The sequence below is a fragment of the Chelonoidis abingdonii genome, chromosome 6 (genome assembly GCF_003597395.2).
Source record: "Chelonoidis abingdonii isolate Lonesome George chromosome 6, CheloAbing_2.0, whole genome shotgun sequence".
In the NCBI taxonomy this organism is placed as follows: Eukaryota; Metazoa; Chordata; order Testudines; family Testudinidae; genus Chelonoidis; species Chelonoidis abingdonii.
Genome location: NC_133774.1, coordinates 42,444,037 through 42,464,451, shown reverse-complemented (window position 1 = coordinate 42,464,451; position 20,415 = coordinate 42,444,037). Strand labels below are relative to the sequence as shown.

The 20,415-nt window shown below is 42.5% G+C and overlaps 1 protein-coding gene across 5 annotated transcripts in view; it reads right to left on the bottom strand.

The window, feature by feature from the left end:
- Window positions 1-20,415, bottom strand: part of CWC27 (CWC27 spliceosome associated cyclophilin) — a 214,987-nt gene that overhangs the window by 177,897 nt on the left and 16,675 nt on the right. For all 5 annotated transcript variants that reach the window (XM_075066976.1, XM_075066977.1, XM_075066978.1 and 2 more), the window contains 3 exons: window positions 13,378-13,447; window positions 8,383-8,462; window positions 5,585-5,618 (listed from right to left, as the gene is read on the bottom strand). In XM_075066976.1, coding sequence (XP_074923077.1) covers window positions 5,585-5,618; window positions 8,383-8,462; window positions 13,378-13,447 — 184 coding nt within the window. The remainder of the gene's footprint in view (window positions 1-5,584; window positions 5,619-8,382; window positions 8,463-13,377; window positions 13,448-20,415) is intronic.

Below are 20,415 nucleotides of genomic sequence, written 5' to 3'. Positions count from 1 at the left end.
AATGGGACACAGAATTGACTCTTATTTACCCTCAGGCTCCTCAAGTCTGAAACCCTAATATCTGGGGAAGAAATAATCAAAACTACACAGATTTCTAACTATAACCATTTTTAGTTTGTATATATTTGTATTTATAACTAAACCACATCCCTATCCAAAAAGCATAAAATAAAATAGATAAGAAAATTAAAACAGAGTGGTTTAATATAAAACCAAATTAATTCTTAGGTTGATGAAACCCTATCAAATAAATCAACATTTATAAGATTTATCTAGCAATTTGGAAACGCAGCAATCTTGTTTAACTATCAGTCCCAAAAGTAACAGGGCATTATTAATCTCAAAGTCAGTCAATATATTACATCCAAGTGTTTGATACTGGGAGTAGGCAGTGAAATCACTCCTAAATTGAAACTATTGTTGAGACTCTATCTCTCTGATGCTAAATATTATAAATGTTTAGAAATAGATAATCTCTCCGCCTCCTCTCCCACATAAGATTACGTGAAACACTCAATACAATTTGAGATTATACTTAGTACTGCCTTGAGGGCAGGGGACTGGACTAGATGACCTCTCAAGATCCCTTCCAATTCTATGATTATATGATCCTATACAACTTGTTAAATTTAAAATGTAATTTTAAGAAGTTAGGTGAAAATAACCTAATTTTCCAGAATTAAACATACCACCTTCCTAATCCATGCAATATATTATTTAGTCGAGACTGTTTTAGGTATTAGAGGAACTATTAGTTAGATGCCATTCTTGGATAAATTCTCTGGGTTCTATTCACACACATACACTCACTGGTTTCATTTAGCTTAAGGAAGATGGCACATAGTTGAAAAGAATAGCTGGTGTTTTTTTCAGTTCTGCTGGTTTGACATGGATAGACTTTCTAGAGGACTAGAAGTTACTTGCTTGTAGATGTCAATTCTTTGATGTTGCACACTACTGGACTCATCCCCCCGATGGCAAGATGGAGGAAGCACAAGCCTTTGTCGGGCACGGTGGCATTCCATAGCCAGAGACTAAACACCTTGCAGCAGCCCAAAGCAAGGAATCAGATTAGCAATGGCTTCCTCTTTCTCTTTTGTTTATGAAGATGGTGAGCTAGCTAGTTTCTTCCCCATTTTGGGAAACCTCCTCAGGAGTTCTAATCTGATCACCTAAGGACACTCACCTTCTGAAGTCACTGCATTGCCAAATGGGATGTGATTAGTTCACTTTTACGCAAATAAAGTATCTCCCATTCCAGTAATTTTGGGTTTAGAAAGTCCCTGGATCCCAAAATATATAGCCTGTCAGTCAGCAGGTCCAAATATTTTGAGACACTTGACATCATGGGTCAGGTCATAGACATGATCTCAACCAGACTATAAAAGTCCCAACTCAAAAATAGTTTAAAATATGCAAAGCTAGCAAAAAAGTTGGAACTAAAAACATAAGGAAACATCAATTATACAGCTAGCCATGCATACAAAGGAACAGTTCCCATCCTTCAGCTAGATACTTATAACTTCACATTTTTATATGTTGGTACATGGTAGTTCAATTTTAAATAACATTTATGATACAAAACGTGTGAAAGGTTAGACTTTAACTTAATAGGAGTGAAAGTCTTTTCTTCCTAAAAATCACAATTTTGAGATTCAATATTTAAATGCAGGCCTAGATATCACACAATAAAATTAACAACTGAGAAAGAGGAGTAGGGAAAAATAAAAAATTAAATAAAAGGAGTATATGTACATACATATAAATATAGCACTGCTAAACTGAAGGCTGTCATTCATCACTGACAAACGTAGCGACTCTGTACTAGTGAAATATTTCCTATTCACAGGGCTTCTTTGCACAGTATGAACACACATATCTGTGATGCAAGTGTCACTGGCATGTTGCAAATATAAACAATTAATTTTAACATCTACTTTTTATAAATATTATAAGTAATTTTGTTATATGCAGTAATGAAAATTATGTACCTGAAATTCTGCTTCTCTGGAGATACCTCTCCAAGGGTATGTCTACACTACCCGTGGGATTGGTGGGTAACAATCAGTTTATCGGGGATCGATATATCGCGTCTCATCTAGACACGATATATCAATCCCCGAACACACTCTCGTCGACTCCAGAACTCCACCAGGGCGAGCGGGGGTAGCGGAGTTGACAGAAGGAGCCGCGGCTGTTGATCCCGCGCCGTGAGGATGGGAGGTAAGTCGAAATAAGATACACAACTTCAGCTGCGGGAATAGCGTAGCTGAAAGTCGATGTATCTTACATCGACCCTGCCTCCTAGGGCAGACCAGGCCTAACAGGATTCTCACTCTGATGTCTCAACTTTCTATTTTAAGACCCAGCTTATAAGATAACTCCATGCAGGTCATATGGACAAAAATGAATGAGTGTCTCTGTAGCCTCTTCTCAGTTTCATGGAGGGCGTGACATTTTTCAAAGCTCCCATTAAAAAACCTGTGTGTCCCATTAAAAAAACTGTGACCCTGACAAAGCTGACAAAAGCTCCTTTTGAACTACCTTATTCCTCTGAACTTAAATTTCTTTGGCCTGGTCTACACTGGGAGGAGGAAGGGGAAAAATCAATCTAAAATACGCAACTTCAGCTACGAGAATAGCATAGCTGAAGTTGACGTATTTTGGATCGACTTAGATTGACTTACTTCACATCCTCACGGCATGGGATAGATCAGTCCGGTGGGTAGTGTAGACATACCCTTAAATTCAAGGTCATTTTCCTAGTGGCTGTGGCTTTGGTTTGAAGAGTGACTAAGCTGACTGACCCACTTATAATAAATTTACAGAAATGTAGTGATGTTTCAAACTCATTCAAGATTTCTCCCCATAATTATGTTGGAAGTCCACCTTAATAAGCCTGCTATGCTGCCAACCTTCTCCACATACATGCATGCTCATCCCAGGAACACCTTCAGAATCATACAGTCCTGGGGGTTCTATTTGGAGTGCAGTAAAAGCCTTGGAAAGTGCTCCCAACTTTTTGTTCCTTTTATTAACAATTTTCTTGATAACAACAATGCCCAGAGGATCCAAGTGGATCTCTTTTTGTGATATGACCTGACTGCTCTGAAGCTGGAAAGCCACGTCAAGGCTGCTATTATTGCCTATCTCACAGGTATTTTTCTTTCATATATCTGCAAAGCTGTGATATAATCCTTTCTCCATACATTTACAAAGCATTATTGTTTGGATTTGGCCTCCAGAAGGGAATCATATTTTGGACTCTCAGTACTTGGATTTACCAAGAACAAATCAGCTTGATTTCCTTCTTTGACAAGGTAACTGGTTTGGTCAATAGGAGGAAAGCAGCAGACACAATATATCTGACTTTCAGCAAGGCTTTTGACACAATCCCACATGACATTCTGGTAAGTAAGCTGGAGAAATGCGTGCTTGGCAGAACTACCATTAAGTGAATACATAATTGATTAGACAACCACAAACAAAGAGTAACTGTTAATGGAATGATATCAGATTGGAGGGAGGTCTCAAGGAGGCTCCACAGGGATCTGTTCTGGGTCCAGTGTTGTTTAACATCTTTATTAATGACCTGGATGTAGGTACAGAGAGCATACTGATCAAGTTTAGAGGATAGAGCTAAAATTCAGAAGGGTCTGGATAAACTGGAGAACTGGACTACAGACAACAAAATGAAATTCAACAAAGACAAATGTAAGGTGTTACACTTAGGGAAGAAAAACCAAATGCACAAATACAGAAGGGGGGAAACTGACTTTTCAGCAATTTTGCTGCCAAGGATCTGTGGGTTGTGGTGGATCACAGCCTCAACATGAGTCAGCAATGCGATGGTGTTGCCAAAAAAAAAAAAAAAAAAAAGGCAAATGAAATTTTAGATTGCATTAACAGTGGCATAGCATGCAAGTCACAGGAGGTGACAGTACTGCTCAACTCAGCACTGGTTAAGCCTCTGCTGGAGTACTGCATCCAGTTTTGGTCACCAATGTATAGAACGGATCTAGAGAAACTGGAAAGGATCCAGAGGCAAGTGACAAAGATGAGCAAAGGCTGAAGGAATTGGGTATTTTTGGAAACGAGGAAATTGGGAGTGGGTGGGGGGGAAAGCATGAGAGTGGTCTTCAAGTACTTGAAAGGCTGTCATTAAAAAAAAAAAAAAAGATGGATAAAAGTTGTTCTTTCTAGCCACAGAGGGCAGGACAAGAGGCAATAAGTTCAAATTACAGCTCAGCAGATTTAGACTAAATCTCAGGAAAAACTTCCTAACTGTAAGAACAGTAAGACAATGGAACTGACTGCCTTGGGTGGTTGTGGAAGGTTCTTCACTGGAGGTTTTCAAAAGGAAGCTGGATAGCCATCTGTCTCAGATGGTTTAGACATAACAAATCCTGCCTCTTGGCAGAAGGTTAGACAAGTTGACCCTTGTGGTCCTTTCTAACCCTATGATTCTATTCTGGAATCTTTTCCAAAAGAAGGAGTGCAGGAGTTCAGCCTCACCTAAGAAGGTGTGTTGTATGGATGGATGTCCCTTAAGTTTAAGGTGGTCAAATATTGTTTGTGGCTTCCATCTGTTTCCTGCTCAAACTGAGTGCCAAATCATGGCAAGAGAGCCTAAGACCAGTTACTCATACCATGTGCAGTTGTGTGGGCTGGAGCAGACTGTACAGAACTATCATCTCCCCCTGCCCATGAAAGCTTCTCCAACCCATTTGCTAGCATTGGTATGTTGGGGCAATTATACTCTACCAGGCCCATACCTGGCACATGGTTTTTCCCTGTCCGGAGCCTCAAAGTCACAATTTGCTCTAGGGACAGTGCAACAATATGCTGCTCTTGCTCAAAGACTCAAGCAAAGCCATGCTTACACCCAAAAGTTTTATTCTCCATAGTAAACGTGGTAAGGAGCTTTTTTGTAGTTAAAAAAACCTCCATGTTCCACGGTTGGCTCTGGACTGTATTATTAATGTTCATTGCAGTTTGTTTACCTTAAGGACATCTCTCAAGTTTCTGACTCTCAGAAGTGAGAATCCTGATAGATGCAGTGTAGTTGTAGCCATGATAGATGGCATTTTTAGTAAAGAAAAAGTTACTTGAAATTCTCCTTCCATAAATACATCTTTCCACTCAGATTCTCACACACTTACATGCCTCCCCTCGGTGTCTGGAGATTTTTCATTTGTGGTATTTATTCCATTACATAATTTTTTTCGGAGGACTTTTTTTTCTTCTTGATTGGTTTATAACTTTGGAGGAGTGTTGTCTGCCACTACCTAAGTTACTGTCAGAAATATTCAGACAGTAGTCTATGTAGAATGTGGGAGCTGATGTGTGGCAGGTCAGGGTCACCCCCTACCCTGCTGAGATGATTCATACTGGCCAAAACTTAAAAGCTTTGAGAGTTACATTAGTTTTTTTTTGCTGGGAATCTGAGACTCACTTTCAAAATCCTAGTGGAAACTGTATCTTTAAAGTATTACCTCACCCTTAAGAACAATAATTCACATGAAATACAGAATGAGTATCTACAATGAGTCAAAACTTTGTTTGCAGAAGTGGTGCCACTCACCTCGTCTGAATCTTTCACTTCATTTGCTTTCTCACTAAGGGGAAAAAAAGGAAAGAAAATCCATATAAGATGATAGTGCCTTCTCTAAAGCACTCTGAATCTGTTGATAAGAGTAGCATTTAAAAACAGTACAACAGTAGTACACTAAAAAAGAATTCACTTAGGTTATCTATTTAAAACTATGCCAGAACTCCCCCAGTCTAGCCATTTTCACCATGATCATCACTATAATATCAGTCGATTATATTTTCCCACCATTTGATTGTCACACCCACTAGGTAGAAGAGTTTGAAAAAAAATGTGGGACAAACCAGCAAGAAAAATACGAGTAAGGGGTAAATTCAGTTAGTGAGCACTGTGACAGGATGCTGGGCAAAGGATTGCTGATTCAGCCCTCTGTCACACCTGCTCCTATTTAGGGGAATAAATTAGAGCTGGCTGGAGATAACCTAGCCCTACTCCGGGAAGCAGAGACAGCTGCTGCCTAATTAGCCTGGGGCTGTATAAAAGCCTCAGGGGAAGGAAGCCAGGGGAAGAGCAGAAGGAAAGGGAAAAGGGAGGGAGTGGAAACAGGGAGATAGCTCTTCCCTCCCTCCCTCCTGCCTGCAGATGGTGTAGGGCAGGGGTCTCACACTCAAATGACCACAAGGGACACATGAGACTAGTACATTGGCCCGAAGGCCTCATTACTGACACCTCCCCACTGCTGCCCTCGGCCCTGCCCCCACTCCACCCCTTCCGTGAGGCCCCGCCTCTGCCCTACCTCTTCCCATCTCTTCCCTGCCCCCATTCCAACCCCCTCCCCGAAATCCCCACCCCAACTCCACCCCCTCCCTGCTCCCAGGGGCTGCAGGAGGGATGTGGCAGGGGCTAAGGGCAGGGAGTTGGGGTGTGGGGTGCAGGAGGGATGAGGGGTGCGGCAGGGGGTCAGGGTGCAGGAGGGGTGCGGCGGGGGCTCAGGGTAGTGGGTTGAGGTGCAAGAGGGGCGCAGCAGTGGGAGGACATCGGGTGAAGTGTGCATCAGGGAGCTCAGGGAAGCAAGTTGGGGTGCAGGGTGCAGCAGGGGGCTCTGGGAAGGGGGTCAGGGTGCTGCAGGCAGCTCAGAAAATGGGGTGCAGGAGAGCCGCGGGGTGCAGCGGGGGAGTCGGGTGCAGTGTGCGGCAGGTGGCTCAGGAAAGGGGGTTGGGATGCAGGGTGCAGCAGGGGGTCGAGGTGCAGCAGGGGGCTCAGGACAGTGGGTTGGGGTGCAGAATGGGTTTGGGGGCAGGCTCTGGCCTGGTGTGCACTGGGGGCAGTGCGGGCTCCCTGCCTGCCCTGCACCTGGGAATGGGGAACCGTGGCCAACGGGAGCTGCTGGTGGTGGTGCCTGAAGCAACAGCAACACACGCCCCTGCTCCTCTCTTCTCCCGCTTCCTGGAGCAGCGCGAGGACAGGGCTGGCAGGCAGGCAGGCAGGGTGCCTGCCCTGCCACCGGTGCATGCTGGGCCAGACCCGCTCTACGTAAATGCTAGGGGATGGTGGTGGGGGCTGTGAGGAGCTCGCAGGCCGCAGAAAATAACTTTGTGGGTTTCATGCGGCCCTTGAGACCCCTGGTGTAGGGCCAGCTGTATGTGGTGAAACAGTGGTGGGAACAAGCCTGTGAATAAACTGCACCAGTGGATATTAACCCCAGGGTCTCAGAGTGACTTTGGGGACTTAGCAGAGGCAGGAGCCAAGGAGGAACTGCCACGCTCTGCTGCAGCACATTTCAAGACCTCCAAACCAAACAGCAACGTATGTATTTTCTGGGAATCTGGTGGACCACTTTGTGCTCTTAAACCAAGCAATTCTGGCCCAAATGAAGACCACAACTGGCAACTGGAGAGAAGATGGTATGGGTATAATCCCTTAGATAAATTTTGATGTCCCTAGAGATCAATTTGGAGAAAGATAAAGTAGCATGACACCTCATCTACACTTAATTTGAACAAGTATGAAAAGAGAGAGCTCCTGAAAGCAATAATGGCATTCAAAAGAATTATACTGAAAACACAGAAGAGCAAAACTAAGCTATCTGTTGATTTTTGGACTATTGGATATACTAGAATGAAATGTAAAAACAAAAAACCCAAACTTCCTTTATTCATACTAGTAAGATGGACATCTATGATGGACTTGCAGTGTGAGTAGTTGGCATTTGGGACAGCCTTCTCTCTAATTGCACATTTTATTGGGATTTAGAGGAGAACAGCGACAATCTGACTGCTTTCTCCTGCTTTTGTTGTTGTTACTGTGATTCTTATCTATTTTCTTTCCCTCTGCTATTACTCCCTATTCCTAAACTCTTTAGTCTCCAATCTATCTTTACCATTCATCTACAAATAAATAAATGTATTATTGATTGATGGGCAATCTGACATAGATCAGGCTTTAGTAGATAGTTACTAATCATATATACCCTCCCAATATCCAGTTTTCTAAACTGTAAACATGTATAATATTATGAATATATAATATATTATGAGCATTCAGTGAAATTTCTTTAAAGGAATCCCAAAGGCCAAGATCTTCTGAAGTGCTCCAAGCCAATAAGAAGGTTCCCATCACCAGAGACATGATGAGAAAGGGCTGGGAAAGAAACATTTTGGCACACCAACAATGACTTGAATTTAATGACAAAACAGTTTTATTCAGGAAGCCCTGTGTGGAGAGAACTGTTACTCAGAAAAAGCAATGGATAAAATGAAAATGCATAGTGCCAGTGAGATCTAACATATTGAAATTGAAGCAGTTCTGTAGATTAGAACTACTGTATTCACCTTTTAACAGCAGGAACTGAGCTCAGATGTGGATCATCCTTCAGCAAGTCATGACTACTTTTACTTTTTCCCTTCATGCTCTATATAAAAAAAAAACAAACAAAAAAAAAAACACAAAATAAAGGTTACACTCAACCATATTTAGGAGAGTGGAAAGTGAAGAGAGGTGTGTCTGGGAAAAAATTGTAATTTATTTCCTGTTAATTTTAGCCCAAGTAAGAGAGAGAGGCAAAAAGGGAGTTATTGTGACATCACTCTTCCTATAAAGGGGACTGGCTAGTTGATTCTACAAATTTAATAGCTCTTTCAGCACTAAAAATGCTATTAAACCTAAAAAAATTAGATCACAGTTCCAGAGAAACAGTCCCACTGCCACCAACACAATACAAAAGAAAAGTGGGATGCCCTAGCTGGTGTAGACAAACTTGGGTAACCAAGGTAAGAAAGTCTGTCATCTCTCCTTGCCAACTCAGACAGTTGCCACTTATAGCAGCAGTATCCATCACTACACTAGACAGACAGTAAATACCTAGAAAAACAGAGATTGAACAACTCGGAGTGTAACATGCAAGAACCATCTACTGAAGGTTCTGCAACATAGAACCTGACAGAACAAATCTAAAGATCTGACAACACGCCCAGGTCCTTATATACAAAGGTTCTAGTAGGAAAGCATTCCCTTCTCAACCAAAGAGACAGGGTGAATGTGAACTAAGGCTTGACAGACAGTGGAGCCTTTATTCAGCATATGTTTCTGTCATGTAGTACTTTAAGGACTCAATATCAGCTGCTTGAAGCCTCAGGAAGGTGCCACTGATCCCATCCTGAATGAAGGAAAGAATGTCAGAAAGATCACATCTAAAGATTTAACTTTTTATCCTGAATTAAGCCCTGTAGATGTCCTCAACTTTGTATGATGTGTAAGTCAGACTTTTTAACCCATTTAGCTATGTGAAAAATTACTTGTTCCAACAAGTCTCTTCTTCTTCTTAATGTGTTCAAGAGCCAGGCCAACAGACATGTCATAGTCTAGGAAGAGAGTCAGCAGTTTAGAAGACAAAGGCCTACTGAGTCAACATGAGGTGACCAGGAGAGCTAATGTGAATAAGCAGAGTGTTTACCCACTTTTCTGAACCACCTTCAGAACTGGCAGTTTTGGGGAAGGAAAGCATCTTCACTATCTATCTTCTAGTGATGGTTTCTCAAGTGTCTGTCTGCCTCACACCACAGTCCTACTGTAATAACTGGGGCCTGACAGACCCACTCCAAATGTGGGTTCAACTGTTGGAAAGTGAATAAAAATTAATAAAATGTTTCAATCACTTACAACAAATAAATGTTCATAGGCAAAGGAACAAAAAGACTCAATTAGTCCAAACAAAAATGCCTACTGATATAACCAGACGGATATAACCAGGAGATCATGCCTGATAAACAAAAGGAGCATGGGACTGGAAATCAGTGGACCAAAATTGTTGTGTTGGAAATAAGGCCTAACTGGGAACGAAATAATTAGAAGACCGGCTATTTTGCCCATCACCACTTTTCAGAGTCCTTACAAAAAGGAAGACTTGGTGGCGAAATGGGGAATGAATAGTTTGAGGAATCCCTAGAAGAGAGGAAAAAGCTGGCAGGCCTCTCCTTCACACCAAAGACTCTCTCTTTCATTCATGCATCACCACATCACTGCAGTACCCAGAACTCAGGATGCTAGTTGGGACACCTTGCCATCATCAGTAGACTAGTTACAACTCCAGCCTAAGACCTCCATGACCCTGTTCTGCCCTCCCTTCCTATGTCCATCCCCCACTATTTTCCTCCTATCTTATCTCTCTCAGCTTTTCACACAAACATGAAACCACACAGTACCAGCACAAGATGAGACTGCCCATCCAGCACTGACTAACCTGAGAAAGACCGGTAAGGAGATGGATCTGACCAGGCAAGCCAGATGACATCCCAGACCAGGGAAGTGAGCCTTAGTCCACAGGAACAACTGTTGTGGTGCCAGGTCAGAGCATCCATCCGTGCCTGACCACGTGGTTGGTATCCTGACATCATCAATAAAACTCGTATTTCCCTCATGTTTATTATCCTCTCTGTTTTTCCTTCTTATATCTGTTTTGTCAACGGTAGAGAAGATCACTGACATTCACACCCCAGAAGCACGCAACAGAACTAATCCCTTCTTCCCCACCAAGAAAGATTGCCTGACAAAATGAAATCCAAACTGATTGCCTCTCTCTGAAAAGATGACTTAAACAAGTTTTGATTAAGTTTGTTCTGCATAAGCATTCAATTTCAATTCCAAGCTATTGATGACTTATTCTGATTCTTCTTCTCTTACATATCCTGATCAATAAACTTCCAAACTTTGGCATGAATTTTCTAGCATGCTTGCCATGGTACTAAGCAGACTGAGGTCTCAGTACTGAAAACCCCAAGCCACGTTTAATGGTTTGGTATTATACACGGTGACAGGGTCATGTTAACATCTTGACTCTCTGGGCCTATATATTCCATCAAAATGAATACAAAACAGTCCCTTCGACTATCTACCTTTTTATTCTTTTGAGTTGAAGCCAACAGGACCCACTCTATTTGGCTACCAAATCAGTTGGCAGAATAGCCCTACATCTGCATGCAGCATCCTAGAACCTGACATCCTGCTATGCTCAGCTCTGACCTCTATTTTCTTAACAACTCAGCTAGCAGGATGTCATGAACCACAGGTCTTGAACCTGGGTCTGCTGGGTTCATGGGAGTGGCCACACTCCAACTCGCCACCTGGCAGACAGCTGACAATCACTTATCTGGGACCCGTGAAGCTCAACCCCAATTTGACACGCCGCCCATGAGGCCCTATTGGCAGAATGCAGGAGCGCTGGCTGCCCTACTTAAGCAAGCAGTAGGAACAGGAAGCTGTCCGAACACCAGGGTTCCACCATGTTCTAGACCATGTGCTTTGTGCTTCCTGCCCCCCGAGCCTGATTTCCTGGCATCCTGATCTAGCATTATTCCTTGCATCTGACTCATGGTTCTGATCTTCATTTTGTCTCCTGTCTCTTAGCTCCTGGTACCCCAGCCCAGACTGACTCTGGTTCCTGACTCGTGGTTCTGATCTCCAGTTTGTCTCCTGTTCCTGCCCCATTTCCCCCAGGATCCGGACCCAGCTGATACTTGACCTCATGATCGCAGACTCTGGCTCTGACTACTAGGTCTGGTCACTCATGATTCGGCCAAGACACAGGGACAGAGAAAGAAAGTTATGTGGCTAGGCCTAACTACCAAAAGTGAAAGAATATCCATTTCCTGGGCTATGGGGATGCAGAGCTAGAGAGAATCACCTGTTTAATAAGTAGGCAACCAGGTCTAAAATGTGGAGTTTTCCCTCGTTTACAGCAAATAAAGGAGAATGCTGACTAGTGCGACTCTCATTCCTTCTTGCCAGATGTAGTCCAGCTCAGTCAATCTGAATACATACGATGAAGGAGTAGTAGTCACTAAAGATAGTAATCAGGATTCAGCCTTGAGTGGAGGAAAGGATGATGTTGAAAACATTGGCAATGAGGGAAAAATCAGGGAGAATTTGGGAAGAACGAGGAGATCAGTGGGAACAGTTTAAGCTTAAACGGATGGCAAGTCATCCAGGTGGAGGTGTCAAAGTGACAATCTGAGATGCAAGATGAAATGGGTCAGGAATGTAAAAGTAGAGATGTGTGAGTTGTCAATATAGAGATGATAGCTGAATTTGTGTAAATGGTAAGACACACCTAAAAAAGAGAAGAGGAAAGTATTTAGAACGTAACCCTAAAGAATGCCATCCTAAGAGTGGCAGAAAGAAGGATGGGGACTCACCAAAAGACGCAGAAGGACAAACCAGAGAGGTAAGAGAAAAACCAGTGAAAACAGTATTGAAAAACCCCAGGGAGGGTAGGCGTTTGTGAATAACGCTATGATCAGCAACATGAAAACACAGAGAAGTCAAAGGATGAACATGTAGTAGAGGCCCTGAGATTTGGCCGAGAAGAGATCATTAGTGGTCCTGATGAGAGCAGTTTTAGATAAGCGGAAAGGTTGGAAGCTAGACTGATGGGAGGAGGAGGATGTAGGAGAGGAACTTGAAGCAATGGTTAATTTAGAACTATCCATATTTGAAATTACCTGAGATTTTCAGAAATATGCTGCTCTTTTTGGATAATGTCCCGTTGGACCCTTTGCCCTCCCTGGCACAAAGCCAACAGATCAGTATATCCAAGCAACTAGACATCAAAATGGACAGTTACAGTGACACAAAACTTTTTTTTTTAAATAATCTTTGCCACCTAAACACTTGAAAGTCGGGAGAAACCTGAATTATGGTACCAGTGTAACCTTAATTCTGCCTACTTCTGCACATTCATCATAATATAGCCTTTAATTATGTGATCACAATGTTTTTTCCATAGGCTCCCTGCCTCAGTCAGTGCACAGGATAGATGCACAAAGGGATAGAATTGCGATTAAATAGATAACCATAAATCTGGCATTTCCTAACTTTTGAATTTTTCATTTTGCAAAGGAAACAACTTTTTGGAAGCTAAACAACTTTCTTTTAACACAGTTTACACACACACACACACACACACACACAGTATATATGGGCTTTGAATGGCAGAACCACTAATATGCTATGAAGTATAACAATACTGTGTTTAAAGAAAGAAACAACAAAAGAATTGTAAAAGTAAGAAAACTAAAATTATATTCTAAATTACACCAGACAAAAAAAAATAATTTAATTGAAAAGACTGCAACATCTGAGAACAGAATGCTGCAAACTAAGTATGCATCTCCTCCCTACCTCTAAATTGTCAGGGATCAAATCTAGAAAAACTACAAAATGAACAACTTTCAAGGTTTCAAACTGACGACTATCACTATAAAACAATGATGCCAAAAGAAAAACAATAAGAACAGGAAATGAAGGGAGAGGCTAGTAATTGGGAACTGTACCTGACTAACTCTGTTGACTTCCACTTCTTCCTCTTCAGCTTCCTCTCCAAATGAAAGCAAATTAAAATTTCTTTAAAAAAAAAAAAAAAAAAACATACATTTTGATCCACTGACATTTTGAACATGCAAACAATAAATATGAAATTTCAAAATTCCAAAAAATAAAACATCTAGTAAATAACTGGCATGATCTCATTTAAACCATTAGCTACATGTTTGCTACTTCACCTCTATTAAACAAAAAAGGTATTTTTAGTTGCTTATAACTTTGCCAAACTTCAACTTTTTGGGCCAAAATTTTCCATTCCATTCTGCCTCAAGCTGATTTTTCTTTTTTGGAGGTGGGGGAAAGGGTGTAGTGGGGTGTAAATTTCAGCTAAAAATCATCCAGACATTTCTGAGTAAGAGAATAGAGAAATAAGCATTGTTTTGCCCATGTTACAAAAATTCTTACAACAATTGAGCGGCTCTAGCACTTCTTGCTTTAAAGGAGCTAGAAATATAAAAGGGGGTTGGTTGTCCTAGTGTCAAGAGCGAGCCTTTTGCCGTCCTCACAGAAATTCACCCACATTTAGCCAAGTTATATGCCTCTGAAAAGACGGCAGTTTACACAGTCGCTCCTCCTGGCTTCAAGAGGCCAATGTGCTGCAAGGCATAGGAGCTGAGAGCAGGGAGACTGCTTGTATCTAGGCATCTAGGAAGAGAAGCCAACTGATAGAAACAGAATAAGGAAAAGAGGGTGGGGAGGAAGGAGGGGTTACTCACCTTGAGCAGTAATTGGAGTTCTTCAAGATGTGTCCCCTTATGGGTGCTCCACTTTAGGTGCACATGCAACCCCTGGGCCTTTCATCAGATTTTTCAATAGCAGTGCCTGTTTGGCCCACACATGCGCCCTACTAGGTGGGTGAACTGTCCTCAGTTCCTTCTCTACTACAAAGTCCCAATAGGAAGAAGGCAGGAGCACCCATAGGGATACACATCTTGAAGAACCCCAGTTACTGCACAAGGTGAACCACCACCACCACCTCCTCCTTCTCCTTCTAGTAACGTCCAGATGTAACGTCTCCACTTCAGGTGACTCCTGCACAGTATCGCCAGAGGAAGGAGGGATCTTCAGAGCAGAACCCAATACTGAAGACAGAACTAGACTGCCAACTGCCACATCTGATCTAGAGACATGAACCAAGGTATGTATTGAAATCCAGGTTTCAGTTCTGCAAATGTCAGCAACTGGTGCATCCTTTAGTAAGGCCATAGACATAGATTGCAACACTGTAGAATGGGCTGGCACCTTAGAATGTTGGCAGAGTCATAATATGAAATAATATACCCAAAGAGCCACCACAAGACTTTGGGTGGAGCCTGTGTATCCTTTAGATCTGTCCACAATCAAAACAGTCTGGGAGACTTTCAAAATGGTGGTCCTGTCTAGAGAGAAGGCTAATGCCCTTCTGGCATCCCAAGTACGGAAAGCAGCTTCCTGTTTCGAGTGATGTGGTTTGGGGGGAATGGTAAATGAATGGTCTGATTAAGATGAAATTCAGAGGGCACTTTGAGTAGAAACTTGGGATGTGACCGTAACGAAACCTGTAGCTTGAAGAACACTGCGGGGCGGGGCAGGGGAGACCTGCTATTAAAACCCTCAATTCTCCCACTCTCTGTGTAGAAGTGATGGCAACCAAGAAAGCTGTTGTCATGGGCAAATGGAATAGCGAATATGTAGCTAATGGCTAAAAGGGGTGTGTCATAAGGCAATTAAGGACACATTCAGGTTAACCTATAGATAACAATTCAAATCTTTAAGAAATCTTGAAGTTGTGGTGAAAAATCTTCCACAAACTAGTGAAAGGCTGTTATTGCTGCCAAGTGAACCTTGATAGAACTCATAACAATACCTGATCTTTTTTATTCTAACAGATAATCCAGGGTGGTGGAAAGAGAAGTGAGATCAAGAGATACTTGCCAACGGATACACCATACGTTAAATTTCTTCCATTTCTAAAGGTAAGTACTTTCACCAGGGCCTGATGAAATGCATCCTAGAATACTCAAGGAGCTAATAGAGGAGGTATCTGAGCCTCTAGCTATTATCTGTGGAAAGTCATGGGAGAGAGGAGAGATTCCAGAAAACTGGAAAAGGGCAAATATAGTGCCCATCTATAAAAAGGGAAATAAAAACAACCCAGGAAACTACAGACCAGTTAGTTTAACTTCTGTGCCAGGGAAGATAATGGAGCAAGTAATTAAAGAAATCATCTGCAAACACTTGGAAGGTGGTAAGGTGATAGGGAATAGCCAGCATGGATTTGTAAAGAACAAATCATGTCAAACCAATCTGATAGCTTTCTTTGATAGGATAACGAGTCTTGTGGATAAGGGAGAAGCGGTGGATGTGGTATACCTAGACTTTAGTAAGGCATTTGATACGGTCTCGCATGATATCCTTATCGATAAACTAGGCAAATACAATTTAGATGGGGCTACTATAAGGTGGGTGCATAACTGGCTGGATAACCGTACTCAGAGAGTAGTTATTAATGGCTCCCAATCCTGCTGGAAAGGTATAACAAGTGGGGTTCCGCAGGGGTCTGTTTTGGGACCGGCTCTGTTCAATATCTTCATCAACGACTTAGATGTTGGCATAGAAAGTACGCTTATTAAGTTTGCGGACGATACCAAACTGGGAGGGATTGCAACTGCTTTGGAGGACAGGGTCAAAATTCAAAATGATCTGGACAAATTGGAGAAATGGTCTGAGGTAAACCGGATGAAGTTCAATAAAGACAAATGCAAAGTGCTCCACTTAGGAAGGAACAATCAGTTTCACACATACAGAATGGGAAGAGACTGTCTAGGAAGGAGTATGGCAGAAAGAGATCTAGGGGTCATAGTGGACCACAAGCTAAATATGAGTCAACAGTGTGATACTGTTGCAAAAAAAGCAAACGTGATTCTGGGATGCATTAACAGGTGTGTTGTAAACAAGACACGAGAAGTCATTCTTCCGCTCTACTCTGCGCTGGTTAGGCCTCAACTGGAGTATTGTGTCCAGTTCTGGGCACCGCATTTCAAGAAAGATGTGGAGAAATTGGAGAGGGTCCAGAGAAGAGCAACAAGAATGATTAAAGGTCTTGAGAACATGACCTATGAAGGAAGGCTGAAAGAATTGGGTTTATTTAGTTTGGAAAAGAGAAGACTGAGAGGGGACATGATAGCAGTTTTCAGGTATCTAAAAGGGTATCATCAGGAGGAGGGAGAAAACTTGTTCACCTTAGCCTCTAATGATAGAACAAGAAGCAATGGGCTTAAACTGCAGCAAGGGAGATTTAGGTTGGACATTAGGAAAAAGTTCCTAACTGTCAGGGTAGTTAAACACTGGAATAAATTGCCTAGGGAGGTTGTGGAATCTCCATCTCTGGAGATATTGAAGAGTAGGTTAGATAAATGTCTATCAGGGATGGTCTAGACAGTATTTGGTCCTGCCATGAGGGCAGGGGACTGGATTTGATGACCTCTCGAGGTCCCTTCCAGTCCTAGAGTCTATGAATCAATGAATCTATGAGTCTACTTCTCGTAGATGTTTTTCTGCTATTTAAGAAAACCTGTTGTACCTCTGTTAAGTGGGAAGTCTCTATCCCGAGAACCCTCTAAGAGCCTTGCTTGATGTCACAAAACTTCCAAATTGCCATGAGGTGGTTGGCGACCAGAACCCTGCGATAACAGGTGGCAACCAACTGGAAGTCTCAGCAGTGGATGAGAAGTGAAGTGAACTGGTAAGGATACCAACCTGCCTTGGCCAAGTCAGTGCAATCAAATGCCCTAATCCTTGTCCTTGTTGAGAACAATGGCATTGGTGGGCAAGAATAAAGATGACTCCTGGTCCATGGAATAAGAAAGTCATTTCCCAGTGACTGAGACACGAATCTCTCCTCTCCTGCCCACCAGAGTAAAACTTCCTGTGCTTTGCATTGGCAGCAGTGGCAAAAAGTTCCACTTCTGGAAACCCCTAGGTTAGAAATATGCTGTGGAGCATTTGCGAATCCAACTTCCAGTCATAACTCTTAAAGAAGTGTCTGCGAAGGTGGTTGGCTGCAATGTTCTGTATACCTGAGAGGTAAGAGGTTGAGATGCTATCAGCTTGGTTACATGCTCATTTCAGAACTTTATCTCCTTGGCATAGAGTCGGGGAGAGCCTGCTCCTCTGTCGATTGATGTAAAACATGCAGGACACAATGTCTGTCATGTTCTTGACTAATTTGGCTTTGTTGAGTAAAAGAAAATGGGAGCAAGCATTCCTGACTGCCCTCAACTTCTAAATGCTGACATGTAGGAGACTCTTAGGAAGACCATTTGCCCTGGATGGTGTGAGTACCGAGATCCACTCCCCATCCCAAAAAGGGATCTGTCTGAAGTGATAATGGTAGTCAGAGGAGGTTGAAAGAAGAGAACTCCCCACATAGACTTTGGAGGAGTTCTTCCACCAAATGAGCAAGTCCAGAACCCAAAGAGGAAGAGAGACCTATTCGTCAAGTCTGTGCTTGTTTGGTACATAGAGTGTCCTGAGCCATCCCTAGAAATACTGAAGATGCAACGTCGCATGCTGGGTCATGAAGACACACTCCACCACATGGCCCAACAGATGAAGACAATTCCTTGCTGAAGTCAGAGGGCTTAACTGAATCTTTTACTAAGATTCTGCAGATTCGCAAACCTATTGAGGCTCCTATAAAAATCTATCCATTGAACCAAGATCAAAACAGACTTTTCATGGTTAATCTGGAGGTCTCTGGTAGGAAACAAAGACCTCATCATTTGTACTGCTAATGGACCTTGTGATATGATGCGCCCCGACTGGCTAATCATTGAGAAAAACGAAGACAATTATGCCTACACAATGCAGATGAGTGGCTTGGACTGCCATGATCTTTGAGAATATGTTTGGGGCAGAGGAGAGGCCAAAAGGGAGCACTTGGTATTGAAAGTGGTTGTGGTTGACTATAAATCAAAGTAACTTCTTGTGGGAGGGGTGAATCGCAATGTGGAAATAAGTGTCTTGAAGGTAGAGAGTCACAAACCAATCCCTGAAATCTTGAGAGAGAATAATAGCTGTAAGAGTCACCATGATGAATTTACATCATTTTATGCAGTTGTTGAGACATTTGAGATTTAATATTGATCTCCATCCTCCATTCTTTCTGGGGATCAGATAATATTTGGAACAGAACCTTTCGTCCTGTGCTGAACTGGAAGTGGTTCTATAACCCCTAAGCATAGGAGAGAAGCAACCTCCTGACTCAGTAACTAATCGTGAGATGGGTCTCTGAAAAGAGACAGAAAAAGGGGATGGGAGGTGAAATGGATGGAATAACCAAGATGGTACAATCCCCAAACCCCCGTGTTGGATGTTAGTGTCTCCTATGCAGATCCAAACTGCGAAAAAGAGGGTATCCAAAGTGGGGAAGGAGGATGGAACATTGCAGAGTCAGATTTATTTGGAGCAGGTGGTGCAGACTCTTGACGAAGCCATCAAAGCTAATGCTTGGATTTCGCAGATGGCTAAAAAGAAGAAGAGGTAGTAGCAGGCTTTTTCTTGTAATATTTCAGCCTCCTGGTCAGAACGTCAGTTGATCTACAGAAAATAGAGAAGTGTGTTGGACGAGATCTTTGCGATGTCTGGAACCTGCTAAATTTTCTTTTATTTGCAAGTGTGTATATTCCAAGAGATTATGTGTGGCCCCTGAGTCCTTCAAAGTGTGAAGGCAATCACCAGTGGACTCCAAAAAAAACAACGTGAGACCATCAAAAGGGAAGTCCTCAACAGTACTCGGTATCTCCTAGGAAGGCCTGACAACTACAGCCAAGAAGCTCAGCCCATAACAATCACAGCAGAAATGGACTGGGCTGTTGTATCACCTGCATCTATGGAGGTCTGCAACAATGTCTTTGGTAAAAGCTGACCCTCATGTATGATAGCCTTAAATTGCTTGTGGTGTTCTTCTTGCAAATGGTTAATAAAAGTGTTAAACTTGCTATAATTCAAATAGTCATATTATGACATGAGCACTTGATGGTTTGCTATTCTGAACTGTAGCACTGTGGAGGAATAACCCCTGCAATCAAATAGATCTAGTCACTTCTGGTCCTTGTTATAGGGAGTAGATTTCGTATTGTGTTGTCTACCACATATATTCAATGCATCCATGACCAGTGAATTTGGTGTTGGACGTGAGAATAAGAACTATGAATCCTTGGCTGCCATACAGTATTTTTTGTTGGCACTTTTACAACTATGTGTGGTGGGGGGGCATAGCTGGAGTCTGCCAGATTGTCATGGTAGGCTCTAGTAAAGCTTCATTAACAGTGAGTGCCACATGAGAAGCTGGTGTGTGTAATATGTCCAGTTTATGATGGGAGTCCTGGGCTTCCTCAAGCAGGATCTGAAAAGTATCTGTGATATACTTCATCAGCTTCTGGAAATGTCTAAACACATCTGCCAAGGGCTGTGGTACAGGTATTACTACCTCATCTGGCAATAATGAGGAGATATATGTAGGAGGTGTAACCACTTTGTCAGCTCTTGCTTCTTTTTCCTCAAATGTCTCCTCTCTGGGTTCTGGCTGGAGAGGAGGAAGTGAAGGCACAAGAGAATGTGTGTCTGTGTTTCCTGTGAGGACTCAGTGCCCTTAAAAACTGTTGACAATACAGGGCCTAGGGATCCTAGTGAGGTCACTGAGTGGAATCACAGGGCATGAGAGGAGGCATCCATGGTTGATCACCCCAGGTGGTCAGAGGTCAGTGTTGCCTATCCTCCCCTTTTTCTGTACATGAAGAATAATGACTCGGAGTAGACAGGAGATCTACAAAGAGAGATCCTCAACATAGTGCAGGGGAAGTGATAACTGTTTAATCTGGGTGGTCAAAGTTGGAGAAGCAAGAGAAGAAGTTTTGAGATAGTAACCCAGTAGACTTTGGTAGTGAGAGATGTGTGGTCCTCGTAAGTAATGGAAATGCTGGCTCCTTTGATACTAGGATGACTCT